The 19,682-nt window shown below is 35.7% G+C and overlaps 1 protein-coding gene across 2 annotated transcripts in view; it reads left to right on the forward strand.

Moving 5' to 3' along the window:
• RIMS4 (regulating synaptic membrane exocytosis 4) overlaps positions 1 to 3,963 on the forward strand; it is a 327,760-nt gene extending 323,797 nt beyond the window's left edge. Inside the window, exon 7 of one of the 2 annotated variants that reach the window (XM_073608044.1) lies at positions 106 to 3,963. In XM_073608044.1, coding sequence (XP_073464145.1) covers positions 106 to 324 — 219 coding nt within the window. In that variant the 3' untranslated portion in view covers positions 325 to 3,963. The remainder of the gene's footprint in view (positions 1 to 105) is intronic. The other variant, XM_073608045.1, reaches the window with a different exon arrangement.
• Positions 3,964 to 19,682: the final 15,719 nt, after the last annotated feature.

Genomic DNA, 19,682 nt, shown 5'->3' on the forward strand with positions numbered 1-19,682 from the left:
CTTGTATCAAACTAAAAAGGGAATGAAAAGCTTGTAGTTTAATACTGCGTTTTTTTTTACTTATTTAATAATCATGGTTTTTTAACCCCATTGTGTCTTTTGAAGGTAATGGTTTGGGGAAATTATGGAAGGATGGAGCGAAAGCATTTTATGGGTGTGGCAAGAATACTTTTGGAAGAGTTGGATTTATCAAGCATGGTTATCGGCTGGTACAAGTTATTCCCGACCTCTTCAATGGTTGATCCATCAACAGGTCCACTTCTCCGTCAAGCTTCACAACTTTCTTTGGAAAGCACTGTGGGACCATGCTGTGAGAGATCTTAACTATTACAGAATAAGACCTTTTGACTTTTTTGTAACCATTACTAAGGCTTTGTTTGGATATCTGACCTCAAACATCTTGCATGTTTGACCAGTTTTCTGGAACCTGAGCTTAACCAAACAACCTTTGAAAAGGAGAAAGGGTGGTTTCTTTCGATGTATGAAAGTAACCTTGGGTGACTATCCTGGGTCTACAATCGTACAAATACCTCTATTCTCACTTTGTTTGATGTCTCGTTTATTCCTAAACTGAGAGTGAAAATTGTTCAAAGTTGCAGTATCTTTTAATCTACAAAAAGGTATTTTCATAACTTTGGATTGAGAACTTTTTAACATTCCTAGAACAACATATATGGACATGGCAAAATGACTATACATTAGAAAGAACTGCAACTTATCTTGGGAATAATATTTTATTTATGTGTAACACTATATCTTTGTGCTTTTAAAACTGTGCCAATCTACCAGGAAGTGTCTTTTACTACTTGGCCAATGCAGTTGATAATTCATTTGGGAATGAAATATATAAATGAATTAGAGTAGGTAATGAAATAGATAGTATTAATTTGATCAGGGAAGCACTGTATTTTTAAAGTGCTGTTGACCAATATAAATTTAAGCCATTGCATACCAGCATCTAGTTTCATTACATAGTTCATTGCATACAAACTATGTACATTTTGCGCATGTGTTTAGTACTATGAGACAAATTCTATTTGAAAATACTTATGCTTTAAATTGTCCATTACCATAATAGAAAGTGCTTGAAATAATAAAGTTGACTTTAATGGTAAATTATTTAGGAGGACAGTGATGCCAGTATTAGGATAGCTGAATTAGGTAAAAATAATAGAGTATTCGAAAAATATAAATCTGTCAAAATGTGAATTCAGTAATGAGGTAGCAAATTTATAAATTGCATAAATTCCCAAAATATGTATGATATAGCATATATGTTAAAGTAACCCTGATAAAGCCTCGCATCACGGAGGTAATTAGTGCACAGTATGGTAAGAATGCTTTATATACCATAATTTTGAAAAAGGCAAAAACATTGCTTATTGAGCAAAAAATTTGTAGAGTATAGAAACTATTCTGAGATGTTTTGCTGCTGTTTTTAAATGATCCCAAAACCAAAATAGTGATGGTTTATGAGATGAAATGTTTATATTATATAAGTGTACATAGATTTCAGAACATATGTCATTAGACATATTGTCAGTTTGCGCATTTTGTCATGCATTTGAACACTTTAGCAACCATATGCGTAAAATCTGGTTAGTTTAGCATGTTTTATTGTATATGTGGTGGAGGATTACGCCTTTTAATTCCACTCACGTTTACTTGTATATATGTTATGTTCGCAAATATTTTAAATGTAGCCTTGCATACAAAATTATTTGTTGTTGAAATAAGAGGAACTGTGAGCTATAGATATCACAAAATCATCGATGAGTTCTTTCAATTGCTAATATAGCCATATTTTAACAATTTTTTATATTCGATATTTTTTAAATTGCATTTAAAACATAAATGTACTTTCAGTTGACTCATCTTGTGCTAGCAAACCTGTTTTGACCCTTCAGTTTAGAGTAGGAATGAGAGAGACCTATTGACTAAGATATGAAAATGGTCTTCAGTCTGTTTAACTAATTCACGTTACCAGACATGTGGGTAAAAATAAATAATACTGTTTTTTTTTTTGTTGTTTTGTTAATAGTTTTATTGTTTGGAAGGATGACTAGCCTACCTAAAACGCCTAGCAAGTCTAGTCATTTTTACAGCTTTTATTAATTGCCAAATTGCCAAAGCTGCCAATTTACTACTGAATAATAACTCATCAACAGCAACAGAATTGTTACTGCAAACAGACTGAATGATAATGATTGGTTGTAATTTCCCATGTTCCTACTATTTCTATATTTTCCCGTTGCCATTCTCTGTAAACACTAATGTCTTAGTCATTTTAAAAGACAATAAGAGGATGAAAACTGAATACCGAAGAATAGTTATTGACAAGAATCTTTGGCTTATCAGTTTTGGTATTACAAAATGGAGCTTTTTGTATGCCTAATTGACTATAAGTGCCAAATTTATCATTTTAGTTTTTAATGCTAGAAACTGTCAATCATTTTGTATTTTGGTATTTCTTCTATTATATCACCATATAATGATTTTGCTATAAAACCCTATTTATTACACAATGGCGTTAAGTTACTAAAAGAGTAGTGAATGTTCACTTAGAAAACTGAATATTCAATAGATGTATTGCTCACTTCCTCCAAATTATTTGCCAAATATATTATTTGTCAAAAATCCTGCCTTTTTAATTTGTACGTGATTGGAATTTTTAAAGTGAACACAGCTTCCATATGTTCACTAAGTAAAACTTAACTTTTCTAAATAAACAGTCTCTACTCCTTCAGTAAAGAAACCCTGATTATTCTCTGTAGTAAAGCTACAGTAAATAAAAATTATTTAGTAGAATATAAACTTTGATTTAGTTCCAGATAAATTTCGGGACTTCTGTAACTCTCATATTCTAAACAAATTGGTGCATTTTAGAGAATGAAAGCCTACATCTAATTAGTTTTTGGTTATACAATTTTTCATGCTTATTGGATATGCACTATTCTTCCACCACAGTGAAAATATTTCTTAAGATTATACAAAAGTTACCAAATAATATCAAAACAAATTAGTTAATTTATGAAAGCCAAATAGGCTGTTCACTTTGCAAGGCAATTTTCATGTGTCTTAAATAATACCCAATCATGCGCGTGGAAAAATAAAAAAATTGTACTTCTTACACATGATTGGATGATGAAAGTCAGCAGAGCTTTAGCTCATTCACTAAACTCTGGAAAATTCCCTTGCAAGGTGAACAGTCACTTTTTAGGGAATCAACCCCAATACTTTCATGCACAGGATATGTACATAAGTACTGTGTACAAATGGCCCAGAATCCTGCACCTGTTTTTAAAGGCAATTACGCTATTGAGCTGCAGCTAAATGGAATACAATGATAACACAGGCCAAAGGTTTTCAACACCCCTTAAATAACATTTTATTATAACATGTACAATTCTCCATTTAGCTGCAAACAACCATTTTTTTAGGATTCTGTGATTTAAAAAAAAAAAATGCCTAGGCTAAAAATAGTGCAATTCGTTATTAATTTATGGTTTGCCCTAAAGGTGGTTTCTAATATTTAACAAATATTATTGTCTCACATTTCCTCTTAATCGCCTTGTTTCTGATACCATTGCATGTTATATTATGATAGCGCTAATTTTGTGCTAACGTTTGCCTCACAAGTTCACTTAACACTATTAAGAAATTGAAAAGTAATTCTCGTACGTTCTGTTCTAATCTTCCTCAAGCTACTTTTCAAAGCAATAATGATACTTTTCTATAGAACGAAAAAATAACCCATTACACTAAAGTGTGTGTGTGTGTCTAAACATATACAGTGGGGGTTATTTACTAAAGCTGGAGAGTGCACAGCTGCAGCAGATTCTGAGTGCTCCAATTTTAGTAAATCTACCTCAGTATCTCACAAAAGTGAGTACACCCCTCACATTTTTGTAAATATTTTATTATATCTTTTCATGTGACAACACTGAAGAATTGACACTTTGCTACAATGTAAAGTAGTAACAGCTTGTATAACAGTGTAAATTTGCTGTCCCATCAAAATAACTCAACACACAGTCATTAAAGCGGCATTCCACCCATATAAAAGTCAGCAGCTACAAAAAGTGTAGCTGCTGACTTTTATTAATCGGACACTCACCTGTCCCACGGTCCAGCGATGTGGGCGTACGAAGCCCCACTCCTCTCCCCCTCCTCTCTGCGGCGCCGGCATTGTCACTGTGGGCACGCACTGCGCATGCGCGAGCCGCGCTGTGCACTGTGACTGGCCAGGCAATCATCTGGGATGTGTCCCAGATGATTGCTGAGAGGGAGGGGGGAGAGGTGAACTTGCTTCTGGTGCCACGGTGCCCCAGGAGGAAGTGTGAGCTGGATCCACTCCCCCCCCAAAAAAATTACATGCCAAATGTGGCATGTCAGGGGGTCACCTTCACTTAAATCGGAAGTTCCATTTTTAGGTGGAACTCCGCTTTAATGTCTAAACCACTGGCAACAAAAGTGAGTACATCCCTAAGTGAAAATGTCCAAACTGGGCCCAAAGTGTCAATCATTTGAGTGGCCACCATTATTTTCCAGCACTGCCTTAACCCTCTTGGGCATGGAGTTCACCAGAGCTTCACAGGTTGCCACTGGAGTCCACTTCCACTCCTCCATGACAACATCACGGAGATGGTGGATGTTAGAGACCTTAAGCTCCTCCACCTTCCGTTTGAGGAAGCCCCACAGATGCTCAATAGGGTTTTGGTCTGGAGACATGCTTGGCCAGTCCATCACCTTTAGGGGATCATGCTCTGCTTCAGTATGTCTCAGTACATGTTGGCATTCATGGTTTCCTCAATGAACTGCAGCTCCCCAGTGCTGGCAGCACTCATGCAGCCCCAGACCATGACACTCCCACCACCATGCTTGACTGTAGGCAAGACACACTTGTCTTTGTACTCCTCACCTGGTTGCTGCCACACATGATTGACACCACCTGAATCAAATAAGGTTATCTTGGTCTCATCAGAGCACAGGACATTCCAGTAATCCATGTCCTTAGTGCTTGTCTTTAGCAAACTGTTTGCGGGCTTTCGTGTGCATCATCTTTATAAGAGGCTTCTTTCTGGGGCTACAGCCATGCAGACCAATTTGATGCAGTGTGCGGCATATGGTCTGAGCACTGACAGGCTGACCCCCCACCCCTTCAACCTCTGCAGCAATTTTGGCAGAACTCATACGTCTATTTCCCAAAGACAACCTTGGATATGACCCTGAGCATGTGCACTTAACTTTGGTCGACCATGGCGAGGCCTGTTCTGAGTGGAACCTGTCCTGTTAAACCTCTGTATGGTCTTGGCCACCATGCTGCAGCTCAGTTTCAGGGTCTTGGCAATCTTCTTATAGCCTAGGCCATCTTTATGTGGAGCAACATATCTTTTTTTCAGATCCTCAGAGTTCTTTGCCATGAGGCGCCATATTGAACTTCCAGTGACCAGTATGAGAGAGTGAGTGATAACACCAAATTTAACACACCTGCTCCCCATTCACACCTGAGACCTTGTAAAACTAACAAGTAACATGACACCGGGGGAGGGAAAATGGCCAATTGGGCCCAATTTGGATATTTTCACTTTGAGGTGTACTCACTTTTGTTGCTAGCGGTTTAGACATTAATGGCTGTGTGAGTTATTTTGAGGGGACAGCAAATTTACACTGTTTTACAAGCTGCACACTCACTACTTTACATTGTAGCAAAGTGTAATTTCTTCAGTGTTGTCACATAAAAAGATATAATAAAATATTTACATAAATGTGAGTGGTGTACTCACTTTTGTGAGATACTGTATATGGGCAGTACCAACAGTAATGCAAAAGGGGGCATAACTATTAACTTACATGGGTAAACTGGATTCCAAACTGAAACAAGATGCTGTCATTGAGTTCCTGACGAAGGGAGGGATGCAGTCTGTCTGACATCCACAGAAGGCTACTGAATGTTCACAGAGATGAGACCATTGACAAGAACAATGTCATGTCATTGATAACTCTTGTCAGTGGTGTCATCTCCATAAACATAAACGTGGATTTTGGTCAGCCTGCATCCCCCCTTCATCAAGAACTCGGTGATGGCACATTGCTTCTGCTTCAAATCCATTATTTACCTGCAATGAAAAAGAAGAAGAGTTACTATAAAGGTACCGTTACTCTACCAACATGCCAACATGTGAAATTTGAACAACCTATATTAATTAATATAAAAGTTATATCCACTTTTGCATTACTTTCAGTATAGCCCTTTGTGTGTGTGTTTATGTATGTGTGTATATATATATATATATATATATATATATATATATATATATATATATATATATATATATATATATATACCCCTATTATTTCTAGTATAGCTTGTCTGAGCCTTCAAAGGACCCATATGTTTAAGGACATATCCACTCAAAAAGTAAAAAAGGTGAATTCTATTTTAGATTAAATGTTGGGTTGAATCACCAACTGACTTCCTTTATCTCTGACACTCCCAGAACAATATCATCTAGCTATTGTTTCTGTTTCCTCCATCCCGCCATGCCCATTACAAGATTGGCACACCCTCTTTAAAGTATTTTCAAGCCTTAGTAAAGTGTAAATAAATGACGTGTGCTTTGCAACAGCCATGGTAGAGGGTAAAACAGGAACTCTAGCAGAAATAAAGTCAGAGATTCCAAGAACTATGAAAACCCAGTGGATGATTTAGCCCAATGATTTTCATTAAAGATGGAATAATAGTTGTATAAATACTTGTGTCTTTAATATACAGAGAACTCTGAAGCTGGGGAGTTTTACACAACTTCATACAATAAGCTTATAGCTATTTTTTTATTCTCTAATATAAAGCACTCACCAGCTACAGTAGGCGTAGGCAAAATATGGTGCCTCTGTTTCTAAAGAACTACAAGTAACAGCTTGCTGCTTTAGAGCCATAGTTTGCCTCTGCCAACTCTACAGCCTTAATGGGTAATATTTTGTGAGTAGGCCAAATCTAACAAATAGTATTATTTATGCATGCACAGTTTACTGTCTTTGGAACATATATTTTAGTGTACATTACCGTTACCTTCTCAGTAATTAGAAGGCAAAATATTTGTTGAATTCATTTAAATATACCACAATACAGAACCAATGTGAGGGCCTTAAACAGTTGTTATTCAGATGGAAAGCTTAGCAACAAATTTGTACAGTATATATATCTATATGACTTTGCTTAGAGTACATTCTAGTACTTGTACATGACATTAAGCAAATATTTTAATTTGAAAAAGTTTAATTCGTAGGGACATAAATGGAAAGCTAGAGTTACCACTAAAGTGGTAGTTTGTTATAATCATATATATCTTTAGATAGTGAAGTGTATAACGTAGAAATGGATGAATTCTCATAAATTATAAATTATAGGAGAGTCAGGGCAAAGGCAAATGCAGGTGTTGGCCACAAACACCAATCAAATTCAAGCTATCACTGTTGGTGCAGGTTTAAAAAGGCAAACAGTGACCTGATTGGTTGCCACCAGCAGCCCTTTTTTTAATTTTTTTTCCCTGTATATCTAATACATAGTCTTAACTTCTCAGTTACACCACACCTTGAATAAGCATTATCAATTAATATTTGGCAGCAAGTCCTCAAAATGATTTAAATGATTGAAAAAAAAATAGAGGCTACACATTTTACATACATAATACAAGAATGAAAGGAAATATTGCAGTGTTGCCATGATCAACTAATCAATTTTTTTTTCATTCTTCAACCAATACCAAAATGAGACGTAAACAAAAAGCTTGTATTTGATAGGTTTGCTTTGTCAACACCTCCGCTTCCTCTAGTTTTAATTCACAAGGCCAGTAAATAAGAATACCAAGAAGAAAATGTACTGCCACTACAGAAAGTTAAATTGAATATGAATTAAAGTAAAATGTTAATACTAAAACAGATTCCTATATAATGCTGAACATTTGGGGCAATGTCCTGTGTAATTGCTTCTGTATTTTTTATATGTAATAAAATCTGTGGTAATGGGAATCTGTTGGTGGTAAGTTGTAGGAAAAGCTACTTATTTCCAACCCCCCTTAGAAGATACAATGTCTGTGGTGGTTAAGGTGATTCTTCAGCTGTACTATGAACACAAGTCACTATGTCTGATTTACTAAACTGTAACGTGCAATGATGTGAAGTGATCCTGGACCATATGAAGCGTAGAGTGAGATAAAGTGACACTTCAAGCAACTAATCATGCAAAGAAACATTTGAACATAAAATAACTTCTTCTTGAGAAGACTAGATGTTTGAAGTTACCACAGTTTTAATTTACACTTTGGTAAATCTGGTAGATCTAATCCAGTAAGTGGATTTAAACATGCTTGGGACAAACATAGACCTACACTCAGAGAAAAAAAGTAAAAAAAAAAAGGACCACTTGGTGTTTTTTTTGCCACTTTAGTGGTAACTTTAGCTTTCCATTTATGTCCCTATCATTGTTTCTATGTTTTATTCATGTGAACATCATGTACTGTACATATTGGTAAATCAGAACACACACTTGTTTTGGACTAGTGGTTTGAAACGGACTTATGCAGGAAATACATGGGTTCAATTCCGAACAAATTTTCTTTCAAAGATCAGAAATTTTGTGTGTTTTATGATCCGATGGTACCACCATTGATTTAGAAAAATTGACCAACCAAGCCTTCAATTTCACCTCATGTTGCTACAGAAATACATTTTCATGGCTGGGAATTTTCTTTTCTTTCCTGGAATATTCTTTTTTTATCGGGATTAATTTTCTTGTGCTTATGTGCATTTCTTTTTCGATTATATTTCTCACATGATTCTCCCACCATTGATTAGAAAATCCTTTGTTTTTAAAAAAATTTTCAATTTTTCAAATTCGATGGCAGCACGAAAATCGGCTGTTGATGCAGCCCACTAATGGTGCAACATTCGAAGGAAAAATTCTTGATAAGATTTTCGAACATTTTTTTTGGAATACGGCCCATGTATAGCTGGCCTTGACAGCATTGTGTCTTGCCAGGGGGACTGGATAATAGCCAGTGACACAGTGAGGCTGATTTATTACAGAAGTTGAGAATCTTCACTCAACAAATTGTGTAAATATTCACTTTGATTATCCAATTATGAAATTAAAGAGAATGATTAATAAAAGAAAATTCCAGTTTACTTTGTGTAGATAAAATAATAGATCAGGAATTTACTTTTCACACATTTATATAATTAAATTGAATATTCACACAATGCATTGTAGGGAGATTTTCAACCATCTAAGTAAGTGAGCTCAAGAGAGAGAAGTATTTTTGTTCTTGATGGATTCTCCAGTCTGTTTAGTATTCTTTGGCTGGTTTGTGCTTTTCTAAATGTTAACAGAGTCCACTGTTAGAATCGATGTAATTGTTTCATATTGTATTGCTGAAAGAAACAAAGGCAAGATGGCTTCCAGACATTGCTACCTATGGGATAAATTCAGCATCTGCTTTGTCAATATATGAATGAAAAAGTTAGATGCAATTTATATAGAGGTGAAGTACATATATTTTCATATAATTTTATTTTATCACAAAATGAAGGTATAAGATGGTATATAATTATTATAATTGTTATGTGAACATGTCCAAGTGAAATTTAATCCAGAGTTTAGTCATAACTTGTTTTGGGACTGGAAATTTGAATGAACTGGATACATTTTATGAAAGCATTTTGTAAAAAATGCAACTTTGCGTTAACTATATTTTAGAGTATAAAGATTGCAAAAAAATTATATTTCAAATTGCGCTGTTGTCACTTTCAATTTCCTCTCTACTTTCTACTTTGTTTATACTGTTTAATGTTTTGCACTCGTAGTATTTTAATATTGTTATCCACATAAGATAACAAAATGTTTAGTTGTGGTTCCCTCTAATGTGAAAGTTTGAAATTTTAAATGATTACACTCAAAGCTCCTAAATTAGGCCTGTCTGCTGTAAACAGTGGTGCTGCTTTTTACTTCAGTTAATCAATGTCTAGTGACACAATGGGGCACTCTGATGTGAATGTTGCTCCAATCTAAAAAATGGCTGCCTTCATTTTGTCTACAAAAACAGTCCTACTTTAAAAGGACAAGTTCACCTTTAAGTAAATATTCAACTTCCCCTCCCAAGCCCCCTCAACTATCCTAAGCCGAATCTCTCCACCCAGGTGCTTAAATTACCTCCTCTGATGAGAGTGTACTGTTAGAGCAACGTCCCATTTAAATCAAAGGTGGGAGAGTTTTAGCTTAGGATAGGTTAGGGCTGGAGAGGAGGGCTGGGGGTATTTTACTTGATAAAAGCTTGCTCTTTAAGTGTTCTCCATACATATCAGTTAACAATAGATTAAAAAATTGAGTGTTTGAAAAAACACAGTGCATATGGCATAAAAAGGACTCCTCTTTAAAGTGACACTTAACTCTTTTTTTTTTTTTTTTTTTACATCATTCATTCTAAAATATCAAGTATACCATGGGTCTTTTTTCCCTATCTACCACTGATGCACCTCTATTCTACTAGTGTAGAGTGAGCAGTGCTGTTACTTCTAATCACATTCTCTTTTCTATATGTACTACAATGCCCATAGAGCTGAATGTGTCTGCAGGTAGATGTGTAGGCCATATTGGGTGTGAGCAGGAAAGGGTGGCCACCCTGAAACAGGGAGTCTGAAAACAGCAGGGAAAAAAGCTTACTGTCATGTACTTGACTGTGGAGCCTGAGGTGGTGAGGGTGGCCTCTTGCACAATTCCCGTCCAAGCACCCCTGGTAGTGGAGACAGGGACTGATAAGGCAGTGGAAGGGCACAGGTGCCAGGAAGCTGTATTAGTGAGCTGTAGCTTGGAGACAGAGGAGTCCTTCCAGCGGTGGTATGGAGTCTGGCCACAAGCCTTTTTCAGCAGCAGCCAGGCAGACAGGTGCAGAATCAGGATCAGGTTCAAGGTTGGTAATATCCTGGTGATGGAGTACCGAATCAGGAAGCAGAGACATAGTCATAAGTCCAAGCCGAGGTTGGTAACATAAGCTAGCAGCAAATATAACAGGCAGGGGTGATCCAAGAGAGGTGTCAGAGGTAGACGGGTCAAGAACAAGGTTAGCAGACTTTGAATCAGGAGCACAGGAACCAGCATTAAAGACACTCCAGCACTGAAGCCAGGCAGACTCTCAGTTTAAATAGGCTGCTGGGTGCTAGAATCTGTGGATACGTGCGCACGCCTATGTGTATGCGCACATGCCCGCATGTGTGCGCATTCTAGTCTTTGCTCTTCTTGGGCTTCTATGCTTATGACTCTGAACATGTGCATAAGAATGAGCACCTGCTCTACGGGAAAGAGCACCTGCAGCAAGAGATCCCTGACACATTTGAGAAAAAAAAAATAAGAAAAAGAGAGATAGTACATACTGTGCATTCTACCTATATTTAAACATATTGCCTTTGTTTTGTTTTATTTAAAAAAAAAAATTGCGTTTAGTGTCACTTTAAATTAGCTGACTTTAGCCACCAGAATTATGTGGCATCTTCTTTGACATCAGTGAAAACTCAAGACACAATGACCAACCACATCAATGAGAGCAATGAAGGAATTTCACAGTGCTTAATCTTCCTGTTAGGGACCTGTATAAAAAAAAAATATATAACTTCAGACACCAGGTACTCTAATTAAGCTTCCGTTGAAATCAAATTAATAGTTTAGAATGTTCTTTCTTTGTTATCATTTAATGGGCTTATAACCTATTGTAAAATAGCTTGACTTCAGACCAACCTAATGTAAAAAGCTATTTTGAAAGGCACATATAAACATATTATGAGTAATTATTTTAAATTGAGATAGACCAAAGCAATGAGAGTATTATAATGCTCATAGTGCAAAAATAATTAATGTGATGAGTGCACCAATCATACTATAGAGTGTAAAAGGGTACAAAGGTGTTTTTAATTCTCAGGAAGCCCCATGGTGTATGTTTAAAAACAAGTCTATTAACCTTTTACATCTTTGGGTTTTGTAATTAGTAATCATATATTAAATATATGATCTCTATTTATGAGTAGTAAGACACCAGACCAGATGTTTATATTAATTCCTTCATGTTAAAAGGATTTTTTTTTTCATAAGTCATTTTTTTCATGCTGAGATAGTCTGTCCCCACTGCTGATCCCTGTGTAAAATGCACACCCATCCTCTTACAGCTGTGTCTGATAATAATGGAACTGGCCTAGAGCTAGTAAGTATAGATTTAATTCTAAATATGTAAATGGGAGCCTTTAAATTTTCCACAAGTGCTTTCTGTATGCTTGTTTTCCATTTGCACCAAGTTCTCTTCATTATAGGGTGACAATATAAATTAGGAGATGCACTTGTAGGTTTTTTGGAATTTGTGAACAGCAGTGGCTCAGTTTTGGTCATCCAGTTAGAAATGCAATTCATGGCATGTGTACAGCAAGCACTCTTGTACCCTAACCCTAGGGGCCCATTGACACTTGCCTAGTTTTTTGCGGTAAAAGACATACATTTTACTGTGTGGAAAAAGCATTTCAAATAGAAATCCTGTTATTTCCAAAGTGGCTGGTTCACATTTATATGTTGCAGTGTATTTTTAAAGGGAAACTATAAAGGCTCATTCACACCTACACTACCACTTATGCTAAAGCATGTGCATAGGTGTGAAATGGCCCTTAGAAAGCTATTATGTACGTAGGTTAATGTATTATACTAGAATAATATTAATAATTCTAATGTAGTTGTTAGGCTAACCTGCATTTTTTGAAACTTAATGTACATGTAGGAAAGCAATAATACATAGTAATGTTGCATACATATATTGAGCTCATCTTGGCTTGAATAACATTTATATTTTTCAAAAAGTCTTAGTACATTATCATACAGTTTTATTTTTCTATATAGTGTCTGTCTATGACAGGTGATCTTTTACTATTGAAATAAGATTTTAAAGTTGACTTGCAATCATTTAATCACTTTTGAGCCTCCTTTCTTGTTGCATTTGGTGTCATTTATGTTGTTAACGTGGAGTGTTTCAGAGTGTTCAGAGATAATTAAGGTTTTAGAGACCAGCTATGCTTTTTATTGACTTTAAATGTCCCATTAATGCAAGGCACACTAGTTGTCCAGGCCCATGGTAATAAACCATGACCTAGTTTTTCAAAATGGGCTTGCAGTCAAATTAAATCCAAAATCACAAAAGGCAATAAGCTATGAGTTATAACAAAAAAAAGCAAGTTTTTAAGTATGTGGCCAAAAAATTGAAAATGAGGCCAATGTAACCCATAGTAAAGACACATATTTCTATTTAGGTCTGCAGTTTGTTTTCCTTGCTAGTCTGTAAGCTTTGGAGATGTGGTTTTGCTAGTTCTCTTTGGAGCAAACCGAGCTTTTAAAAAAAAAAAAAAATATGTATATTTTGAACTTCCTCCAGAAGCCTAAAAACTAATACAGGGCATTCTGTAAGAAGTACATCTTCCAGATAATCTGAGAATAATAAAGAGTCAACTAGTAGGAGTCAACTAGTAGGAGTTTGAACCAGTGGTAGGCAAACAAAAGCTTGTGTTTACCTGCTAGTCCACCAGGAATTGGGAGACAAGCATGGCATGTAATAGGCATCATTTACAAAGCTTTAACACAAGGATATGGAGTAGAGGTTGACTGATATAGGTTTTTCTCTGGTCAATGCCAATATTTAGAAATCGGGGCGGCCAATGGCCGATATATGTTGACGATTTTTGCGGCCGATATTTTAGGCCGATTTTTTTCCCCCTTAATCTCATAAAATCTAGGGTGGAGAGGTGGGGAGGAGGTTATTGTTTAGGGTGGAGAGGCAGGGAAGGGGGGTCGTTTTAGGGCCCATCAGTTTTTGCATTTCGCATTTGTCTTAAAAAGCAAGAACACCCTTTTGATATTACGGCACAGTGCTCCACAAATAGTAATGTAATTTTTTATAAATAAGGATCCTTATCCTGGTGTGATAGCTTTTTGAATTGAGCCTTTATTCAGACTAGATTGAAACATTTTCTGTGTCAGCTTGGAGATAAGAAGAGCAGCAGTGATACCTTAACATTGTGCTGGGAACAAACTTAAATTGAAGCTTTCGCCTAAACTACCACGACATCAGAGATGTTTATGTTTTATTTTACTCTATGTACTGTACCACAAGATACACAAGCTTTGTGGCTTTATATTAAAGCCACAGTAAATATACTTTCTTCTGTCTTTAAGAAATAGAATATGCATTTTAAGAAGATTTTAATCTTTTAGGATACATTTTTTTTTTACTGTACTGCAGGTTCCCATTGCTTATGCAAACAATATCTATTAAATGTCAAATGTATGATATGATATTGCAAAATTCCAGCTTACTGGCTAGAAATAAATTTAGTAGACTACTTTGAGACACCAATGATTAGACCACAAGACAGCTTAGAATTTTCTGGCTGATTCCCTTTTAGTGTTGCAGTAAATACTAGAAAAAAAACAATCAGCAGTGGTTTGTAGTCTATCCCATAGATGCAATTTATACAGGTGTTTATTTGTGTTTCTGTATAGGGAAAATTTTTAATTTTGCAGCTGGATTTTTTACCCTCTGCTGCATGAGTTAGAAGTAAATATCTTTTTTTAAAAGCAAAATAAACAATTATGAAAAATGTCATGCAAATACATCATTATTTTCAAAGATAACAAAATTATATTAACATATTTTTAGTTTATGAGAACTATGGGTCTATTAATCAAACAATCTTGATTTTTTGGGAAATGATAATCTTAACACTATACTAGACGTTGGACTATAATTCTGAATTTCTATACAGCTGTTTTGTATAAAACAATTGATCTGGGTTCTAAGGCTGTCTCTGAATATCTCTATAACAACATAGAATATGTATTGCACTTTTAGAATGCTTAATAAAGAAGACCCTGGTTGAAATAAAAAACTTTTCATGGTTTCCAATGGCAGAGCTGCTAGGATCAATAAATATAGCCTACTGATAATTCCGTCTCCCCCTCTGAAGCAAGGAATGCTAATATGAAAATCAGCTGATCTCCTAAGACAAACACCTGGAGGTTGTCCTTGCCTGCCCTACTTTATGACCATTTAGTAGGAGCTAAGCATCTGAACCCACCCCAAGCAGAAGTTATGCTTTGTGTTACCGGTTAAACTGTTCTGGTAGCTGCTAAACTTGTGGCAAAATTACATGTACACTTTTGAAGAAATTAGTTTTTTCCAAAACTAATTTTAAGGAAAAATAGATTTGAGATTTCCTCTATATGCGCAGGTGCTGGGTTTTTAATGCTTGGGCCACTTTTAAAATACCTTTTATAAGGAGGAGACTTACCAAGTAGATGAAAGTATCTCAGAGGACAGAATACGATTGGCTGTAAACTGGATGCATCCAATCATGTGACAAGTGTAAACATTTTCATAAATAGGTGCTAACACTGAAACTCAGATGAATGCACCTCCGTCAACTGGTCTTACTTACAAAATTAAGTCATTTTCAGGCAGTCTTTGTTAAGATAAAATATGTTTTTAAAATTGATCCTGAACCTGTTCTGATATTCAATGTGAGCACAGGCTAGTGTAAAAATTACTGATGAGATGGTCTTTCTAATTATATTGTTCTAATCTGGCTCATGTAAACTATTTCAACCAAAGCTGGTCATTGGTCAACAGTTATTATAATGCTCAGTTTATGCATTATGTATGAGGGAACGTGGTTAAAAAAAATGTGTTGCACTTTAAAACTAAGGGCTAGTTTCATGCTTATTAGCACGACTTTCCACAACTTAAAATGAAAACATATTTTCATCTTATGTATATAGTATGAAGCAAAATTATTGTGGAAATATATATTCATTTCTAACATATTCTGGTGTGATAATAGGAATCAATTATCTCATGTATGTTGACCAAACCAAAATATACATATTCACATATAACATTTGACAAACTAAGTCAAGAAGATGACATCCCCTTAAATTCATGTAAAGAAAATGCCTTTGCAAAGGTATAACATTTTGAGAGAGTGTGTCTTTTGTATTTTTTGGATATGTACCATTTTTGTGGTTGAGAGGGCCAACCTTATAAATAGTTCATGCCCCACAACTCGAAATGTTTAATGCAAACTTGTCAGCCACTTTAAAAACGCCTTTTTTACCATCCCTATGCCACCCATGTGAACTCAGCTAACTCAGAAAGTATTGATCTCAAAAGATTGGTATGATAGCCAGGTAACTAGCATTTTCAGAAGGAGGGATGAGCAGAAGCCTGTATATTTCATTATTACAGGTTCTTTTAAAAACTATTCGAAGGGTTATAACAAAATGATCTGCCTCTTTTGTAGGACATTTAACACACAATAAAAAAAAGTTGGTCATTACAAATGAAAAGGCTTAATAATTACTAAATCTATTTTAGAATGCAATTGAATTTGCATTAAATATGGAATATGCTGATTTAGCCAAGTTTCAAAATGTTTAGCTCATCTCAATCTTTTGAATTAAAAAAAAAAAAAAAAACTAAAAATGTGTCCCAAAATAAGATGGAGCTGTACAAAGTTAAATATAACAATCGTAAAAACAATAATGATTACCTGTAAATCATTTTAAACAGATTTGAGCTTTCCTTAAGACCCCTTTCACACTGAGGCGCTTTACAGACGTTACAGCGCTAATAATAGTGCCTGCATAGCGCCTGTAAAGAGCCGCTCCTGTCTCTCCAGTGTGAAAGCCTGAGGGCTTTCACACTGGAGCGGTGCGCTTGCAGGACGTTAAAAAAACTCCTGCAAGCAGCATCTTTGGAGCGGTGAAGGAGCGGTGTATACACTGCTCCTTCACCGCTCCTGCCCTTTGAAATCAATGGGGCAGCGCGGCTATACCGCCGGCATATTGCGGTGGTTTTAACCTTTTCTCGGCCGCTCAGCGGGGGGGGTAAAAGCGCCTCCCTAGCGGCCAAATAGCGCCACGAAATTGACGGTAAAGCGCCGCTAAAAATAGTGGCGCTTTATCGCCGACACACCCACCGCCCCAGTGTGAAAGGGGCCTAAGTTCAAAGCAGTCAGAAGAATACAAGATTTTTGTGGGTCCTTGTGCACTGTTTTTTGTTTTATTATACTAATGTAAGGCCGTTTTGGTTAGAGTAGGGGAGTGTTAAAAACTCTATCAATTTTTTTTTTGTGCTGTCCGTGTCCGGTTTTTAGGAGGCTTTTCTTTACTGTCTGCCCTGGAGATGCAACAAGAAATAAGAGAAAATCTTTTCTGAACTCTCAGAGAATTAGAAAATAAATCACTTTTAGAGAGCTGTCACAGGAACAAGCATCTCCACTAAAAGATTTTTTTAACCTCTTGCTCTGAGGACAAATTGGAATTTTAACATTTCCTCTCAGTGACAATAGTCACCAGGACAATTAAACCTCCCCATCAGGAATACAGACCGCAAAAAACTTGACATAGTCTCAAAAGCTGGTCTTACACTATGAAAATTTCGGACGGTTCCTGAGGATCCAGCTAGAATCTACTCAGTGGGTGGCCCTGCTGGCCCCAATCTGTTCAACAAAAGTTGATTGATCAACTTTTATCTTAGGGGCCTGTTGGAAAACTTTTGACCGAACAGTGGTTGCATACAGTTGCTGTTCGGGTATTGTGACAGCCGCAATTTCTCTGCAGGAGATAATTTTGTGAATGGATGCAGTAGGTAATATAGGACCTTGTAATTTTCAGAATTGGTTCCAGGTTGCTCACTAGTCAAGCGAAGGCTTTACCTTGATAAGTGCTGGCTATCATTTAGTTCTGAATTTCTCTATTTTTGAGTCCATTACAAGACCAGTGAACAGTACAGACCTCTTCTCAGTCACTAACTAGAGAGATGTCCCACAGCCATGGGTATTTTGTTTATAGATAAAACTATGTAGAAAAGATATGTGAAGGTTCTAATACGTTGAACATTTCTGCTCCTGTGTACATTTCTCGCCAATACAGGTACTAGGAAACAATGTAATGTGACTCATGCTTACGAGTTGTGAAGGTCATGAAAACAAACTTGAGAACTAAATTACTCAATAAAATTGCATCTTATAACTAAAGGTTTCATTTCTTACTTATAAGAGTTAAAGTCAGTTGTTTCATGATAAACATATGTTTCGTTGAAAGCCTGCCACGTGGTAATGGCCAAAATTTCCACCAAAAAAGTCATAAATGAAAAAAACACAAAGTCACAAAAACACTGAAATAAAAAGTAAATACATTTTGAGCACTTAGAGAGCTTGGAGTTCTTAGAGCGCTAAGTTCCCATGTTTGCATATACATTATGTTACCAAAAGTATTGGGACACCTGCCTTTACACGCACATGAACTTTAATGGCATCCCAGTCATAGCCCGTAGGGTTCAATATTGAGTTGGCCCACCCTTTGCAGCTATAACAGCTTCAACTCTTCTGGGAAGGCTGTCCACAAGGTTTAGAAGTGTGTCTATGGTAATGTTTGACCATTCTTCCAGAAGCACATTTGTTAGGTCAGGCACTGATGTTGGAAGAGCAAGCCCTGCTTGCAGTCACCGCTCTAATTAAAAATATAAATAAAATAATTGATTTAAAATAAATTATATATATATATATATATATATATATATATATATATAATGTTTTGCATAAAATATATTTCATAGGTTACATATATAATAAGTGAATTCATTTTTTCATTAAGTTCACTCAATGCTGCTCTGGGATAAGGCATTAATTTCAATATGCTTTATTGTGCATTGTGATGCTTCGCGTTAATCAAGCCCATTCATTATGAATCAGCCCCAATGCAGTAAATTCAACACCTATGGCATTTTTTTCAGCGCACTTCAACTCACACTGGTTCTGGTGTAGTAAAGCACAGGTGCGTTTTGTATGCGTATTGGGGTGCCATTCAAAAGGAATTGCAAAGTACTTAACCTCAGACCCTTAATAGTGCATTGAAGATTTTCATCCTTTACATAAATATTCTATCTGAATAAAAAATATATATATTTTCCCCAAATCTATTTGGCATGTTTGATGACCTTCACAATTGTAGTAAAGTTACATTGGTTAATTCTTAGAAAGGTTTGACAATTCCTTGAATACCAAATGAAACATTATTACCCCAAATAGCAGATTTAATGTGAAGCTCCAGGTTTTAACCTACATAATAAAAAAAAAATCAGTGATAAAATTAGTAATAAGGTACACTGTAAGCTAAACACGTTTCAAAACTTGAGACTGTAACCACCATCATCTAAAATCCCATCAGTAAACAGCACTCAGGGGTTAAAATAAGAACAAAAACTTGAAAAATATCCACATAACATATTCATTACAAAAATGAAATAAAAAAAGGAATTCTTTTTCATAAAGTGACATTTATCCAAAGAAAATTAAATAATTAAATCATATGAACTCAATAAACATAAAGCAAAATGAAAACATCTCGGAAATACAAGCTTCATGTATTTTACCAGATATTTAGACAAATTCTTTAGCCTTAATACACAAGTCATATTCATTTTTAATTTTTACACTTTGTTGACCATCATGATTTAAAAAGAATGCAAAAAGATGCATACAACCCTGATGGAAACTACTACAAAAATTAAAACGCATGATCTGTCATTTAAAGTTTTTTTTTT

Source organism: Aquarana catesbeiana, linkage group LG12, assembly GCF_042186555.1.
Source record: "Aquarana catesbeiana isolate 2022-GZ linkage group LG12, ASM4218655v1, whole genome shotgun sequence".
NCBI lineage: Eukaryota > Metazoa > Chordata > Amphibia > Anura > Ranidae > Aquarana > Aquarana catesbeiana.